This window comes from Acanthaster planci, linkage group LG06 (assembly GCF_054643075.1).
Source record: "Acanthaster planci isolate LZ-2023a linkage group LG06, COTS_SCS, whole genome shotgun sequence".
NCBI classification, from domain to species: domain Eukaryota; kingdom Metazoa; phylum Echinodermata; class Asteroidea; order Valvatida; family Acanthasteridae; genus Acanthaster; species Acanthaster planci.
In genome coordinates this window covers 18,921,201-18,938,463 of record NC_141782.1, presented here as the reverse complement: position 1 = coordinate 18,938,463, position 17,263 = coordinate 18,921,201, and the positions used below count along the sequence as shown (strand labels likewise).

General features: G+C 39.9%; 1 protein-coding gene and 1 non-coding gene across 2 annotated transcripts in view; one reads left to right on the top strand and one right to left on the bottom strand.

Moving 5' to 3' along the window:
* Window positions 1–829: 829 nt before the first annotated feature.
* LOC110983262 (uncharacterized) overlaps window positions 830–17,263 on the top strand; it is a 30,826-nt gene continuing 14,392 nt past the window's right edge. The window contains exons 1-12 of the mRNA XM_022242384.2: window positions 830–990; window positions 4,261–4,438; window positions 5,495–5,551; window positions 8,352–8,392; window positions 10,527–10,736; window positions 11,256–11,376; window positions 11,527–11,619; window positions 12,538–12,698; window positions 13,120–13,205; window positions 14,005–14,193; window positions 15,561–15,685; window positions 16,418–16,454. Coding sequence (XP_022098076.2) covers window positions 4,265–4,438; window positions 5,495–5,551; window positions 8,352–8,392; window positions 10,527–10,736; window positions 11,256–11,376; window positions 11,527–11,619; window positions 12,538–12,698; window positions 13,120–13,205; window positions 14,005–14,193; window positions 15,561–15,685; window positions 16,418–16,454 — 1,294 coding nt within the window. The 5' untranslated portion in view covers window positions 830–990; window positions 4,261–4,264. The remainder of the gene's footprint in view (window positions 991–4,260; window positions 4,439–5,494; window positions 5,552–8,351; window positions 8,393–10,526; window positions 10,737–11,255; window positions 11,377–11,526; window positions 11,620–12,537; window positions 12,699–13,119; window positions 13,206–14,004; window positions 14,194–15,560; window positions 15,686–16,417; window positions 16,455–17,263) is intronic.
* On the bottom strand, window positions 4,056–4,130 carry Trnaw-cca (transfer RNA tryptophan (anticodon CCA)). Its single transcript has one exon. It is a non-coding gene; the product is annotated as a tRNA-Trp (tRNA).

Below are 17,263 nucleotides of genomic sequence, written 5' to 3'. Positions count from 1 at the left end.
CTGTAGTCTTGGTTTCAAGATGTTAGTACTTGATAGCGGACACCGTGCATAGTGCGCCCCTAAAAGGACTCATAATTAGACTTTGCGCCAACTAGTTGTGCGAAGGCGCGCTTCAACAGAAATAAAACAACTATCGATCACTGACGTCTTGGATCAAGACTAGTAGGTCAAGTAAGCTGAGGCCGTATATCTGAATTTGTTTTGGCTGAGGCTTAAATTACACACGACTCTGTAGAAAGTGGCTTTACTTTCGTTGAGAAAAATCGAAGTTAACTGCTGGCGACCATTCGTTTGTTTTGTTTGTTTCTTTTTTTTCAATTATTTTGTGTTTTCATTTACTGTTTTCATTTTGGGAACTTTTTCGGGCATATTGTTTTCAGATGTTGGTTATTTATTTTTTTTAATTATTTCTGTTATAAATGTTTTAGAGTTTGTTTTCTGTTGTATGTACCATTTTGATAAGAAAATGTTGTTCACCCGTGATTATTATTTTTTGTGACAAGTTACTTTTAATTTTTGAATTAACATTTTTAATAATTTGTTTCACAAATGGTTTTGCTTGTTTTGTGTTTTATTATTTAGATTTTTGAACAAGAAGATTAATTCTGTTGGCCCTTTATTTTTGTTAAAATTAATTTTGGTTCTTATGGCCGCCCATACAGCCTAGCCGAACGTTATTCGCGCGCCATATCATCATCAGTGATCAAACTAGTGCCCAATTTCAATGTGTGGCGCTATACCACTGATCTCCGTTAGTATATAGAGATCGGTGCGCTATATACCATGTATACCAAAGATTGTATAGCGCGGCGCTATACAATCTTTGGTGTATACGAGGCTCAATTACGACAGAGAATCATACTGTTCATACACATGGAATCCCTAATTAAATCGCACGTCACGCTGGCTTGCAAAGCTTAAAGTTGCAAGCTGGCGCGCCCAGACGTCGACAGTCCATTTACGCATGATGATCTGCACATATGAGGCCTAGTAAGTTATAATATACTGAGTAGGCTAGGCCCGAAGAAGTTTTCATACTAATGCATGAACTGATAATGATATGAGTTTTCATACGAATGCATGAACTCATACTAACCGATGAGTGATGGAGGATTGTCCTTGGACCGCTCCTTTTTAAGGGCTTTGCTTTCGACCTGCCGTTTTTAATTTGTGTTAAGTCACAAATGAGACAGTATTTCCAATCTTCTCTTCAGCTCAGCTTCATTGATTCTTTCCCTCCGTGGTCACCCCCCCCCCCTTTTTAATACCTCGTGGTTTGTCTCCTCTCTCAGTTCTGTCTTTAGGCCTACACAGCTTTCTTCAGACTCAGAGTTCTGTTTACTATTCCCCCTCCCTTTTTGTTTCCCCACTGTGCCTTATTTGTTTGCGAGTCCCACTTTTGTCCAGCCTAGTAACTGTTAACATTTTAGGAGAGCCTCTAGACAGTGATTAAGTTTGCTTTTTCGGCAATCCCTCAGGGGTGTGATCAGTTTTTTAGATCTGTTTGTGGCGGTATTCGTGTTGGAGTGTATTTATGTCGTGTTCTTCCCTGAGAAATAAGCAATAAATAAAATAAATAAAGTTGGAAATGTTGGAGGGAACAAGCACTGACAAGGCTTGTTACTCCTAACTGACGTTAAACTGAGTAGGCCTACTGAAAGTTGGGACAGTCCTTGTCCGAGTTGCTCCCCACAAATCACCTTTTCCAAATGTTAAAGGAACTGGGAAATAGAAATATTTTTTATACATCTTACTATAAACCCTTGAAACTGCATCTTTAGGTTTCAATTAACCTCATTTTATGTTTTTATTTTGCAATTTTAACCCATATTTTGATGCGTTTTTGGTTTTATGCTAATACATATTTGCATGTTCATGAGCAGAACTATGATGTCATCCAAGGCACTCCATCTCAATGTTGCACCGATTTGTACACAGAGAATTTCTAGATGTTTTTTAACCACTGCTATGGCAGATTTTCTTTTCTTTAGCAATTCATTGCTGTGTAAGTATTTGGCAAAAATCCTTTTCACAGAAATGTTCCCAGATAGCAAATTTGGGGTTCACAATTTGAGCATGAAAACGTGCAACCTGAACCATGTATTCCTGGATTTACATCAAAGCAAAAGCGCCCTCACTTGTACAGAAATGCTTGGTCAATTTTTAATGTTTGACATCTTTTTTGAGTTACGTGAACTGAGCAGTGCACTTTTTCAAACAGTCTTCATACATGGAAGAAGAGTACAGAGATACACAAAAAGTGATTCTAAGAAAAATTCATTTCCTGGTTCCTTTAAAAAAGGCGATTTTGTAGGGTCAAGTTACACGGACTAGGGCTGGCCCAACTGTTGATGCATATGACCAATTACTGTGGAAAATTTCTCAACCTTATCCAAGTTTATCGTATGCATCTCACACTTGACACAGTTCATCTAAAATATGGCTTTTTCTGTGACATTGTAAACAGTATGACTGAGATTTGAAGCTTTTTAAATAGGGCCGATGACTTCAGCACATGCTTGGCACATGCACATTGTCACTGGACCTCTGTGCTGTTGTTGGGATGGCCCAACTACATGTATAGCACTCCAACTGGGACGGACCCAATTATAGTTGGGACTGATTGGACCGTACAAGGCTCAAGTAAACTATGTGGGCCTTAGGCTATGGCATAGGGCTGTACTAAATATCCAAATATTCGATCAATTACCAAATATTCGATTATTATTATTTTTCAAATTTGAATATTCAAATGCAAAATTGATGAAAAAGAAGGGAGAATTTCCTTTTTTAAATGAGAAAAATCTCAGTGTGGAGGCTAGTTTCAAGCAGATTCCATGCACTAAGGCAGCTGATATGCCAAACAGTCCAATATACATGTACAAATGTATATACATGTATATGTACATGAACAAATGAAAAATCCATCCTAGAATATGGAAATAACTGTTAAAATTTGAATGTGCCAAGATGGTATTTTTTGTAATAATGATGTACTGTATTGCTGCAAACTTTGTTGAAATTTATATAATTTGATGAAACCTTCATGACAATATTTCAACTTGAAATAAAAGTGAAAAGCTATTATTGTAAAGGGAGATTTTGTGTGCTATTGCAACTGATTTTGTATATAGTTTGTTCATCAACAATCCACCGGCCAGTACAATCAAATATTCAAATATTTGATTGAATTGAAGGTCGAGTATTTGAACAGTCATTTATTTGAATTGATTCAGTTCTAAGGCCTAAACCTTTTGTACAACTGATGTTGAAATTTAACTTGAATTAAACTACACGTAGGTCTAGGGCCTAACAAAGAAAAGCCTCTCTGCCAGGCACCAGCAAAAGTTATGTGTGGCCCTTGGATGCCTCTCTGCCAGGCACCAGCAAAAGTTATGTGTGGCCCTTGGATGCCTCTCTGCCAGGCACCAGCAAAAGTTATGTGTGGCCCTTGGACATGTTGGACAAGTGTTTCTTCGTAATGTTTGTTACTCAGTTAAGTTACAAAAGCCAGAAACCGCACACCCAGGAACACAAATATTCAAACTTCCCAATTCAAGTCAAAGGCTCCTGCTGCTGTGAAATACATGTACATGTACTACTAGCTCATGGTGTGCACGAGGTAGGCCTATGTGCCTTTAACTTAACTGAGTTTCTTGAAAGTTGCGGTAAACACCAGCACGGGCTGGCGAAAAGAGTTGTGTACATGTACATGTAACAGCATGATCAGACAATCTTCCAATATGACTTACAAACTACCAAAGCAATGTCTGTACTGTTTCCTTGCTTTACGATTTAATGAAGAAACACTTTTTAGGAATGAAAAGTTTCAAGTTTTCTTGGAAAATATTTTGGCCAATGCCTACTATTTACCGTGGCCGATAGACGTCATGCAGGAGCCTATTCAGCCTAATGTGTCTAAGGGGGGGGCTAGATTGTGGAATTCTTGCCAACACTTTATATTTTACGGGTTTTTTGGCCCTTACCCAGCGTATGTATTCATAAACACTGTATGCTCAGTGGTTGTCCGAGAGCTTGAGAAAAAATTCATGAGCTTGCTCGGGTGGGACTCGAACCCACGACCTTCTGCTTACTGGTTGCAGACGTCTTAACCACTCGACCACCGAGCTTGCAGGGTTCGGCTGGCCGGTCCAAGTCTTGCCAACACCCCGTCCCCACTTTCCTTTCTTTCAGGCCTTGGTACATTGTACGTGTAGCTTGCAGGCTTAGGTTCAAGTCATTTTCTCCCTCCGTGCACAGATCAATGGAGCAACCGGGTCAACTACAGTCGATCTTCGCAGGCTTAGTCTGCGGGGTGGGGTTCACATTCCTGCTGCTCTTTTGGAGGACCGAGCGGAGTGCAGGCAGGAGAAAGTTTAAGAAACGAAAACTGGGCAAAGCTGATGAGCCCGTAACTTACAACCTCAGGGCTGGCCAGGTGATTTAATAATAATGCATTAGGAGAATTTCGGAAATTAGGGGTCCAAAAGTGTGACCTTTTTTTGTCCCTGTTACACCTGATATTTGTTCTTTGACATGGAAATATCACTGGAATCGATTTCAAACTGTCACCATTTGTTTGGTAGGTAGTTTGCATTAATTCATCACTCTTGAAAATTGGAAAATGTGTTTTGAACATACAAAATCATATTTCAGATATGACAGGGACATGAAAAATAATGGCCCCCAGTTTCTGGAATTACCCGTAAATAAATGTAGGCCTGTCATTTCTGTGGAATAGATAATTATTGGACTGATGAACAGACAATGCTTTTGCTGTTGACCCAGCACAGCAACTGAACATACGTAGTGAGTGTTGTCACGAGACTTTGACTTCACAATTTTGCTGTGACAAATCTTTATCTAGGTCCTTGTATCGTCCTTGTGAATTCACAACGTGGAAGTCACTTGAGATCGTGTTCATTGTTGAATTTTACTGCCTTTAAAAAATAATCCTCCGGAGCCACAGATGAACCAAAAAGAAAGTGAAATATCCCGCAATTTAACGTTAGGTTCAGTAGATGTTATTCATGGGGGAAGCCATTTTGATTGTGTTACCAGAATCTAATTCATTCAATTTAATTTCTAATTGGAGTGGTGCCAGACTCACTTTCATTTTTTTTAATAAGGCGCAAATGTAATGGCTCAAGACCAGGTCCTGAGCATTTCAGTGTTAACAGCCAAGTTTGAGGTCGCAATTCATTTTTTATGAAGATTTTTCTTCTTCATTCTAACTTCAATGTGAAGCCAACTTTTATGATGCAGTGAAAAGTACATTTGCCATGAGGTAACAAACTACTAAACAGATACATGTACATTGCAAGTTTGATACACCTGTACACCCGTACCTGTACTTGAATTGCAAGTACTGGATAGGAGTAGGGAATGATGCTCTGGGTAACTATCCTTTCAAGGTGGAAAATTCAATTCAGCTACACGTAAGTTGCTTTACATGTACATGTTATTTTAAAGAGTGCTTTTGTTCTTGGCACAGGGAGGACCAGCTCTTCGTGGAAAGATTGCCAAACTTGGATTGTGGCTTGTTAATTCGGTAGGTACATCTTTAACTCAAGTATCGGCTGTCAATGGACATCTCAAGGGGTGCTCCCCCTCCAAAAAAAATAATGAAAAGTAATGAAGTGGAAAAAGTGAAAGAAGTAAAACAGAAGTGATAAAAGGGGATGAAAATCCCTATTAAAAACAGTCAGAATTCATCTCCTCCTCTGTTAATGGTTTATAAGTTCGCTGCTGTACTTTACCCCCACCGGAAAAAATGGTTTGTCCCCATTTTTTCCCCCTCCCCAAGAAAAAATCTAGGCATTGCCCATGTCATCATGGTATTGTTTGTCACCGGAGTTGAATAGTCAATAAAACTGTGTCCAGGATACCATAAGGGTACCCAAGCTACCACCGGAAGATTGGCCCAGGCTTGGCCCAGGGGTGGCAAATCCGGCATAGGTTGGCCCAGTCGTACCAATTAACCTAGGGCCAGCGCTGGTGTCATTTCCTGAATTATGATATTAATTAATTTGTCCTTAATTATAATGTTCCAAATTGAAAGTGAAGGTTTGACATATAGTGCACATCCTGTTTTTCATTAGAGAGGATCAATGCAATGCAATGCAATTTATTTTATCACAACCCTTGAAAATGCAAAGCTTTCTGTTTCAGTTAATCATATACCCTGTTACTATTTGAAAAGTATTTTGGTTCCCTTCAGAATTTTCCATATTGCTGAACATAATGGTGATGTCATTCCAGGAAGACAAATTCAGGCTGCACTGATGTGTGCAGACCTGTCCCCCTTTCCTTTTCCTTTGGGATTCATTGGTGGGTAAATTTACATGGCAATAAGTCGACAAGCTCCTCTTCAGTAAAGTGCTCTGCGAGCAAATTTTGGTGTCACAATTTCAACAGCAAAACCTATACTCTTAACGGAGTCTTCTCTGAATGACATCACAGCTACAGTGCCTGAGTTGTCCGGAAAAGCACAGAATAATATGTCAATTGTGTTTGAAAAAAGTGCACCTTTGAATCTACTGCCTCTACCGTTCAAAAGCACTGCCACAAGCATACTGCATAATTTGTCGCTTCCTGAAGTGAGTAATAATGTTAAGGTCATGTGATGTACTGTTCATTAAAGCCATCTTTTACTTTCTGTTGCGAGCTAGACTTGATCAAGTCCGGATTCGCTGTGAAGTTTGTCTTCATAAACGCTTATGCTTTGGCTGTTGAGGTTTTTTAATGCTGCACGGTGTTATTTTTTTCATGTCCTCTTGTGTCCACTGTTACTGTGAGTTGAGAAATCCCAAACGATGAATCTGTCATTCGTTTGTACACAGCGATTGGGCTCATCTACCAAAAGTGGTAGCAGCCAATCACTTTGCCAGACTTATTTTTACGTTGTTCATACTTGCGTTATAATGAACAAGTCTGACAAGTTTCATTGGTTGAAATTTCAAGTCTGACTACATGTACTTTGATTGGTGGAAATTTCGATACACAATGCAGGACCATGTCGTTCATATGCAATTATAAATGACGAATTTCACCAATGGGGGGTTCGATTAGCTTATCTGTCAAGTTGCACTTATTGACTGATGACGTACATGTATAACACACGTTGTACAATAAAGGCTTTAAAACGAGGCGCCGTATAAGGGTTATGCGAGCGGTCTGCTGAGCGCAATGACCGTGTGCTGTGTACTGGCTGAAGGGATGGCTGACTGGGAAGAGCAACGTAAGTCTGACTTGATTCAAGTCTAACTGCAAGCAGGATGCAGCTGTTCTGTTTCGGTTCCGCTTTAAAGCACACATTGTCCCGACCATCATATCCCGCTTTTTTGCATTAGCATTTTTACAAATCTAGTGATGATGCCATGTGCATCTCCATATTTTATCAGTACAATATTTGGGAAAACTCCCCTCCAATGCAGTTGCGTTGTGACATAGCTGCTTTGAGAACGACAGGGATCGTGAGCCTGTTTTGTGATGTTTATACACGTACATGTATACACAGCTTGCATGTCTGCATGTCGATTCATGGTTAACAGTGATGTTTCATCCTAATTTGCACATACATGTACAGGTCCACCCAACCCTTACGTATGTATATTTGTGGGGTATTTCCTTTGTTCTCGTGTACAAAACTCCCACACAACACGGAAGAAATTTCAAATCACTGGCATTTCAACCAAATTCAGTTTCCTGGGTTGACATTTCAACCGTAAGTCCCTTATATAAAACACTTCAATTTGTGACAGATGAATGGCACTTGAAAATTCCTCCTTTTTGAGTAAATTTGAAATATCTATTTCCTACCACTTTAGTACCCCACAAGGATCAAAGCTGGTCGAGTGGGGTACCTTCCATTGTTCCCGTACCCTACAAGGCACCATGTACAAGCGCATACTACTTAAGAGTGTAGCAAAGAACAAACACCAAATATTATATTGTTTACATATATGTGATGTGATCTGGGAAAGCCCTTCACATTAAAATTTGTCATTTTAGTGTACGTAATTCATGAAGACCCCTTGCTGTTGTCAAAACTGTTTTATACCCAATTCTAGGATGTCTGTAACTGGCGTTATCAGTGTGTTTTCACAATCAATTTCAAAGTTCCAACGTTTTATTGAGCTTGCACAAAAACAAACGGAACATTGCAAATATTTACATATAAAACATAAACTAACAATTAAGACATTACTGAAAAGAATGGCAGTAAAACATCAAATTTTCTGCCCAAAATCTCAAGGACTAGTTTTATTTGGTAAGGTGACGTGTTTGAAGGGATTTTGCAGATCATATCCCATAGTTAGGCAACATTTTGGTTTTTTTTATACCTCTAGTATTTTGGCAGGGTCAGCGGATTGAAGGACCATTTTATGAAGTGAGTAGCTTTCTCTACTTTCCAATTACCATCCATGCCATCTGGCACTTACATGTGGCACTTACAGGTGTTTGTGTACTTTGCGTCACAGGTGTTCATTTTAATTACGGGTTTTACCAGTACATTGCTATAAAGCATGACCTTTTCCACATTTGTGCACCAATTTTTATCTGATTTTGGCCAGTCAGGTTTTATTTCATGAATGTTGACATTTAGGGACGTTTGAAAACAGCTGGTCATGCACATTGAAATAAATGTTCAAATTGTGGGCGAATTTGTTTAAAATTGCCTAAAATCAGGGCAGATTTCTGGGGAATAAAAACCATTGGCACGCTGAGTTATTTCCTTAAAACTAATACGACAACTGTGCATTCTTTTATGCAAAACTGACTGTAAAGCAAATTTGCCTGGTGGCATCGAGTGTCACATGTGAAACATCTGTTGTTATATGACAAGTACCAGTACATGCACTGGTATGTCGCAATCCTGGCGCCAAAGATAGACTTGCCTACCCTGACATATGATTTTTTAAGTTCAGAACACATTTTCTAATTTCCAAGAGTGATGAATTAATGCAAATTACCTGCCAAACAAATAGTGATAGTTTGAAATCAATGCTGGTGATATTTCCATGTCAAATAACAACGGTCAGATGTAACAGGGACACAAAAACGTTACACTGTCGTACCCCTAATTTCTGGAAATACCCATATACTGGAGCATGTAAACAATATTTTGTAGCATCTTGACACTGTTACATGTGTCCTGCATTTACAATGGCCTTTTTTTGTATTTGACAGCAGGTACAAGCAGGGTTTCTTTTGGGATTGAAATATACTACCCATCTTTTCTCATGCAGTGGTTAAAAATTGCTCGTCCACTCCCAGCAAACTTTTTGGGCTGTTGACCCTTGGTGCTACTTGAGCCCATATTTCCATTGTGCAGAATGCTCGGGGATGGCAGTATGTGTAAGATTATCCACCAGTGTCAAAGATTTGTGAAAAATAAATCTTATCTGTGAATGGGGGATTTGCAACTCTGTGCAAGCAAAAACTGCCTGTCCTACAGAATATTTGCCTGTTGTCAGGGGAGGGATGAAGCCTATGTGCAGTACAAGGTTCAGTTTATTGGAGTCATCAAACAAAGCAATCTCTTGCCTGTTGTGCCATTAAATCCAGTTAAAGAGTGGTTCACTATTTCAGCTGCCGGGAACATTGAGCTCGGGGCAAAGTGTGTCATTTAGGCTTAAAGCTCTGTACAAGTCTGGAATGCATGATTGTCACAATGTTACAAAATGGACTCTGGCAAAGCTTGGGTTTATTAATTCTGAAGAGATTTATAGTATGCTTTGTGGGGAGAATTGGGGTAAAAAGTCATTTCCTGACAGGTGCTTTTCGTTTGCTCAAAATGTGTTGTGTAGTGCATGAATGTTTTTGAGCCTCTTTGACATGAAATATTCAATTATTCGAATTTGAATATTCAAATGCAGAATTCATGGAAAAGGAGGGGCATTTTTTTTTTAAATGAGAAGATTTCACTTTGGAGACTTGTTTCTAGCAGATTCCAGACACTTGAAGGCAGCTGATATACCCAGCAGCCCAATATAGAGTCCATTCTGGAATATGAATGTGCCAAGACAGTATTGTTTGTAGTAATGATGTATTGACTTTAAATAAAAATGAGGCGTTATTATAGTGATTCTGATGTAAAATTGTGTGCGATAATGCAATTGATTTTGTATATGGTTTGTTCAACAATCTGCTGGCCGGTACAACTGAATATTTGAATATTTAATCGAATTGAAGGTCGAATAATTGAAAAGTCAAGCCTTAATCATGGCATAACTGAATTTTTTCATTTAATTAACCTTAAAATTTCTAAAATCCAGAGCCTTCCAAATCTGAGTGCAGACTTTTGAAGACTGAGGAAAGCTGGAGGCTGGCCACTAGTATTTTGCATCTGGGTTTGATGTCCTTTGAAGTTCAAGGAAGTACTATTGGTTCTGTTCTCTAAGGAGGAATTTTGGAGGGTTCTGGAATGTTTTAGCCTTTAAAAAGTCTTTAATTATGGGCCATCTGATAAGATGGAAATTAACATAGTCACCTTAAGTGCTTCAAAAATTTTTGTTTCTCAGACAGGGAAATGTGTTTTTCTTTCGAGACATCTTGATGGAGGACCCACCCACCGTGTACCCTCTGATTGCTTGGGAGAGGCAGAGAGAGGATGGGAGCGGGGGTGGGAATGGTGGTAGAGTAGACCTGGAGCCCCTGCTGGTGAGCGAGAATAAGAGGCAGGAATCAGACTTCCGCTTCAGAGAGATAAAGGATTACTACGATGGATACAGGTGTGTGGAACAGGTGTTGATGACTCAAATGGGGATAAATCAGTGTTCAGAGTTTATTATGAGGAAGAGTTTTAAGATACATGTTTGTGAAATGCACGTGGAAAATAAAAATGCAAGTTTCCCATGCAGTGCAAATTATCTCATAAAAAATGTGTTTTGCATTCTTCAATGAGATGAAATGAGTTTTTGTCAAGAATAAATTCAGCACTTCTTCAATTAAAAAGGAGGTCAACATTGAAACACAGAATTAGTACATGTAATTTTGATTTCTGTACGTAGGTTTGGATTAGTTATTTGTTACGTTAACTCAAGTATGTTTTTTATTTATTGCCAGCAGATCTGTAAAGTACTTTCGTACATGTATAAGGCCTTTCTATAAAAAGAAGAATAACAGTTTTGGAAGGAGTTACCTGGAGATGTATTAATGTTAAAGGAGTTTTGATGTGTTTTTTTCGGAGTGGGTGTTTGGTTATAATTTTATATTTTCATTTGACAACATGTGCATATTTTGTGTTTTAGATCTGGTAAGTTAACTCCAAGCAAGGTAGCAGAGAACATAATTGCTGCTATTACAAGGTCAGAGAACATGGAGCCCAAACTCAGGGCGTTTATAGAGTACAACACCGATGAAATCCGCAAGGTGAGTAAACAAAAATTGGCATTTTGTCTGATCAAACTCTGTTTAAGTACAAATAACGAAGCACAAACTCTGCTGTTGGTTGGCATCAGTTCCAATCCAAACAGATCTAGCTATGTAAAATTTACTTCTTCGCTGATTCTTTTCTGTTAGGCAGCTAGAGAGTCAACTGAACGGTTTTCCAACAAGCAACCACTTTCAGTCCTGGATGGCATACCAATTGGTGTTAAAGATGAGATTAGGGTGGTGAGTTTTTTTATTTGCCATTAGCCTATGACACTGCCCAGGGTTTAATTTTACAGAGCTTCTAAGCAGAAGATATTGCTGTGGAAAATGGCGGGGAACCATGGCCAGCTGGTTCAATGCCATCATATGTTGCGTGGCATTTTAGCTGGTAACCAGTAGTCTCTGAGCAATTTTTTTCCCATCAGAAAAAAGATATATGTATTTACACTCTTGAGTGAATGAAAGTATCTGAAAATTGCTCCAAAACAAAACTTAACGAGGAGATGTCAGGTTGGCGTTACTCTTTCCCCACCACTCAATTCTGCATTCTTGGTTTAATTACTGAGTTGATCAACATTATAGATTGGGCATTTAGTCCATACCTGATTCCATCGGTTTCATCAAGCACATTCCCCTGAGATTTTCCTGCTACCTCTAAAATTGTAACAGCTTCTCATTGTCTCCTCTCTACAGGTTTCTCAAGCTTGTATTAAGCTGCAGTGCCTGAGGCACATTTGCAGAATCATTGGTTTTATAACATGAAATGCTTAATGGTAATAATAGCATTAATGCATCAGAATCTCTAACAGTGCTTGTCATCTTCAGGAAAACTGTACATCTATATTGGGTGCTTGCATCATGTGATCAAAAGTAGAGCTCTAGCACATGGTTCTGATGCACTGGTTTTTACAATGCAAGCATTCCATATGCCTTGGAACAACTACTTCATGTCAGATGATCTATTCAGTAAAACAAATGAAGGGGTTTATTTTCAAGTTCCCAGAGCCAGGAAAAGTTGAGTATTCAAGCCCCGGTGGGTAATTTATGCAGCAAATTTTAGATGAGCAGTAGTGCCTTGTTTTGCGAGACTCTGCCGTTGTTCCAGCTCATTGGTTTGTTGGAAAGGGCTTGATTTGTTGTCATGTGGTCTGCTCCTAGGCTGGGCATCACCTGCGACAGGGGTCAACTTTCATGGGCCAATCTGTCAGCGAGGAGGACGCAGTGGTCATCAGCCGGCTCAGAGCTAGTGGTGCCGTCATCGTGGGTGTGACAAACATGCAGGAGAACGGCATGGGAACAACCGGAATCAACATCAGCAAGTAAAGCCCCACCGAATGTTCCATTAAAAAAGAGTTACAAGTTCAAGAGAATAAACTTACCTTGACAAAAAGTGGAGTGACTTGGAGTGTCCTCTGACGTGCTTTGCGATTATGAATCACACATCTCCCTGGTTTGTTTTTCTATGACTGGCCATTAAAGTGTTTAGTTTTTCAGATCAGCTGAACCGTGCTTTTCATGTCATTCTGATTTTTTTTTGTGTTAAAAGATAAAGGTATTAATCTGCTTTTGATGTTTGCATCAAATGAAAAAACTCAGATTCTCGGTTCAAGTTAAATGGCTCTTGATCCATGTCCCCGATTTTCAAAATGATTTGAAGCATGTCGATACGGAGTTCAAAGGCCAAGGCCACACAGGTGGAACAGGTGAGAGAAATGACTGGGGTGGTGTTTTTTACTTCAGGTACCATGGGACACCTCGTAACCCATACAATGTGAATCACTTCACTGGTGGAAGCTCTAGCGGCTCTGCGGCTGCCGTTGCTGCAGGTACAGACCAAAACTTCCTGTTCTAAACTTCTGTCATTGACAGTTCAAGAGATAAGGCAACCATTACTTCAAGCCTTGTGTCTTTTTGTGTTTTTATCATCAAGGTATGGCACTAGAGACGATCAGTAGTAACTCAAGTTTGGCCCTAAAGTGACCCACCAGCAAAACATGCTTAGGTTGTAAAGTACACCACATTGGCCTTAATCTCACAGTGCTGAAAATAGAGACAAATCCTCGCCGGGTTTGCATGGTAATAAGAACCGGTTGATATTTACTGTCATGAAACATTTTAAATAGTACATGTTCCCTGTTTTTTCTCCAATAGCTAAACTTTCTTCAACTGGTCAAATGTTCGCAGGGGCACAATTATGTGTATTTTTTTCAGTTATAAGTCATGTACCTGTAGGTTGATTTTGTTTCATTGCTGCAATGTGCAAGCCAGCATTCCGTTGTGAATTCACAGAGTCTTTCATTATTCACCCTAATTCTGGGACTAGGACCGTTTTTAATTCTTCAAAACTCTCCTAAGTGCAGGAATCTGATGACATGTTGACTTCTTAAATTCTCAAGGGGCAACGCAACCTCCTGTAAAGAAATGATTGTGAGGTTTCATCTTTCATTATCCTTCAAATTCTTGCAAACGTCAGGGTAGATTCTGAAAGGTTCATGAAGTGTCAGGATTAGTGACTTGTAAAGTCACAGTCTATTTGTTTATCCCTCCTCCCGTTTCCCCACCCCTTGTCTTCTCCCCACCCCTTGTCTTCTCCCCACCCCTTGTCTTCTCCCCACCGTCACACAGGACTGTGTCCGGTTGCCATGGGTACAGATGGCGGTGGCTCGGTTCGCATACCTTCCGCCTTTTGCGGGGTGGTGGGCTTAAAACCAACATTTGGCCGGGTCACATGGCAGGGGTCCCCCATCACGTTTACCACCGTAGCTGCTCAGGGCCCGCTCTGCACCAGTGTCAGGGATGCTGCCATCATGTATGGTCAGTACTTCAACTGTCAGTTCTTTTGATCGAGTATAGTCTAATCCATTGAATGCCGTATCAGCGGTTGAAGTGCATTGACGCAAACACTAAAAGGGCGGATCCAAAAACCATATTTTCGGGGATGGGGATGGGGCCACATTTTAGGGCTTTTTACATGTTGTTGAAAAGAAAGAGATCTGCAATAATGCAAAAAAAAATCACATTTTTCTCCTGCTCTCCCCATGGAGCAGCCTTGTCTTCTACTAACATTAGGCACAGACATTTGGGTGACAACACCCTACTGGTCAAAGCACGGACCATTTACCCAGGGATGTGCAACCGCAAGCGGCCCCAGTGCAAACACATGTGCGACCTTGGTTCCATGCGTGTTACGGATTGTTATTACCCCCGCAGGCGCTCTCGACTTTCTCAAAAAAACTTGCGACCACACGACACGGGTTGCAGCATGCAGCATGTACAGTGCAGCCGTGGTTATGCCGAGATGGCGCGCCGACACGATGCTTAAATCTATTCGTTTTGACAAAAAATTCTTCTTCACTTATCGATTTCAAGGACGAACGAAGTTTTAATGAGGCAAAATTCCCCAATTTTGTGGTATACTTTTCTCAGAATGTATAGGATGAAACATCTTGAGCAGCATATTTTTAGAAAGGATGCACCCCGACTTAAAATACTACAAGAAAACAAAGTGGTAGACAGGAATGTATGTTTTATTATTAGAGAAAGTGTTACATAATCCAATTTAATTTCTGCTTTGATATTGTGCCAGCCGTAACACGCACCGAACCAGCTCTGAGCTTGAGTTGCACATGCCTGGGTAAATGGTCCGTGGTCAAAGTGACAGTCGTCCCGGCCATGCAACTTTTGTGACTTTTGGGCTACTAATTCTAATCTGTAGCCTCCTCCATCAGTGCCCTCCTCAGTGAGGGTTATCGACTTGTCCTGAAAACCATCAAGAAAGTTAGGGCAAAGGGCCCCAAAAATTAGCGAGTTAGCTATTCAAAAGCCTCAGCACAGATCCTTTACAAAAATGTGCTGTATCAAATTGGAGTTGGCCAACCAACTTTGGCAAGCTTTGTATTCAGGTGTTAAGGAATGTCCTTAATTAGGAGGCCTATACGTCAGGTTCAAGTGATGGTGGTGTTACATACCAGCTCTTGTACAGCACTGATGATGAGTTTACCATGCTCTAAACATGTCATTGGTATACATGTACATGCTCACAGATGAATGACTGTGTAGCTGGTTTACTTTCATGTCTTTGCCGCTCATTCTAGTTTGGTTATTTTGGGGTGCTTTTTGTCCTACGTATGTTCAGAAGAGCAAAAGCTGAATTAGTTTTGTTGTTTTTTTTCTTTTCCTAGCCGTGATATCCGGGATTCCTCCTTGTGACAAGTATCCCATGGTGCCTCCCCCCATGGATCTGGACGGATTTAATGAGTCTGACCTGAAGGGCTTACGCCTGGGAATCGACAAGGCTTACTTCAAGGTCTCAATTTGTCATTTTCTTGTCATCTGTGCCATTCATTGTCCATGTCATGGTCCATGCGTTTGTCCATCGTCCTCGTTTCTTGTCCTGGTTCCATGTCTTAATCTCTTGTCCTTGTGTCTTTTTCTTTGTCGTCCCTTGTTGTCCTTGCCTCTTTTCTTGGTCTCCTACCGTCATCCTTTGCCGTTATCTTTTGTCCTCATGCCTTGTCCTCCTTTCTTGTCCTATTCCATTATCCCTGCCCCTTGTCCTCGATCTCCATGCTGCAAAGCTGTATGCAGACATGGCGGAAAGACATTTTTCTGTCCTCCTTGAAGTAACTCGTACGCACGACTTACAAGTTGTATTTGGTAAGTTGGACTTGCATCTTATACAAACAGGTTAAGATTTGTAAGTCACATGTATGATACGTGTATGTATGTCGTACATGTGACTTATAAATTGAATGTTATCAGGGAATCACAGTAGGTTTCACAAAAGAGGAAGTCCAATAGAATCGCAGCTTCATTTCTCAAATTTGAAAATTCCACTTTTGTCCATAGTTTTTTCTGCTGTTTTCAATTTTCTCAAAATTTATGTGACCTTTTGATCACTTGACTTATGCTGTTCTGTAGAAGTCTGTTGCTGTACCTGGGACTCAGAGAGTCTTTTATTTTGCACTGTGATATCTTTTGAAATCTCTTGCTGTTGCATGGCTAATGTGAATATGTAAACGTGTTCTTTCTTCTTTAGCATGCTGATCCAGAAATTGTGATTTGCTGTGAAAAAGGTATGTTAGTGATTTCATTTCTGGGAGTTCACAGTGCCATGATTTTTTTTTTCATTGGGAAAGATGGGATTAGACTGTGCTGAACATACACATCTGAAGATGAGCTATGCAAACATGCTGTTGCTTTGTGACAGCAAAGCAGCTCATCTTGAAAATAAATGCTTTTTTTTTTTCAAGAAAACCAAGTTTGAAGTTTAAAACAGTTCCTTTTGTGTGAAAGTGCAGGCTTGGAGCCAGGACACTGTATGGATGATAACATTAAGCAGGGAGTTCAACATTCATTTCAAAGTGATTTAGTGGGAAAGTTTGGTAAACTTCCCTAATTTTTCTGGGAAACAGTTGTGTCCACATTATCCCAAAGACCATGCATTTTGCCACATTTTGCATATCACAAAAACCTTATGCTGCATAACTGTAAGTTTCAAATGGAACTTAGACTCCCTAGGAATGTCCTTATCTCAAATATCCTATTTCTAAGTTGCAGTGTTGCCACTCTTCATGTTAAATTCTCAGCATAATTAGAATAAAGTACATGTATTCATCCTTTCCATATTTTCTTTGACTTGTTGATCATATGTCCGGGCAGCCATTTTGTCAGGCATGTTCTTGATGGTAGTTCCGGGGACAGTATAGTATCTAGCTCTGCCATTTGAAGGAGAGCACAGGCCCCAATAATGGCCAAGCACTGGTCAAATTTCTGGGGTCCACTTCAAAAACAGTAAATATTTGGTTCACAATCCTCGAGTTCAAATATTCAAAAAGTAACAAAGTATTGTCAAAATTCCAGGGTCCTCATTGTTACAAATTTG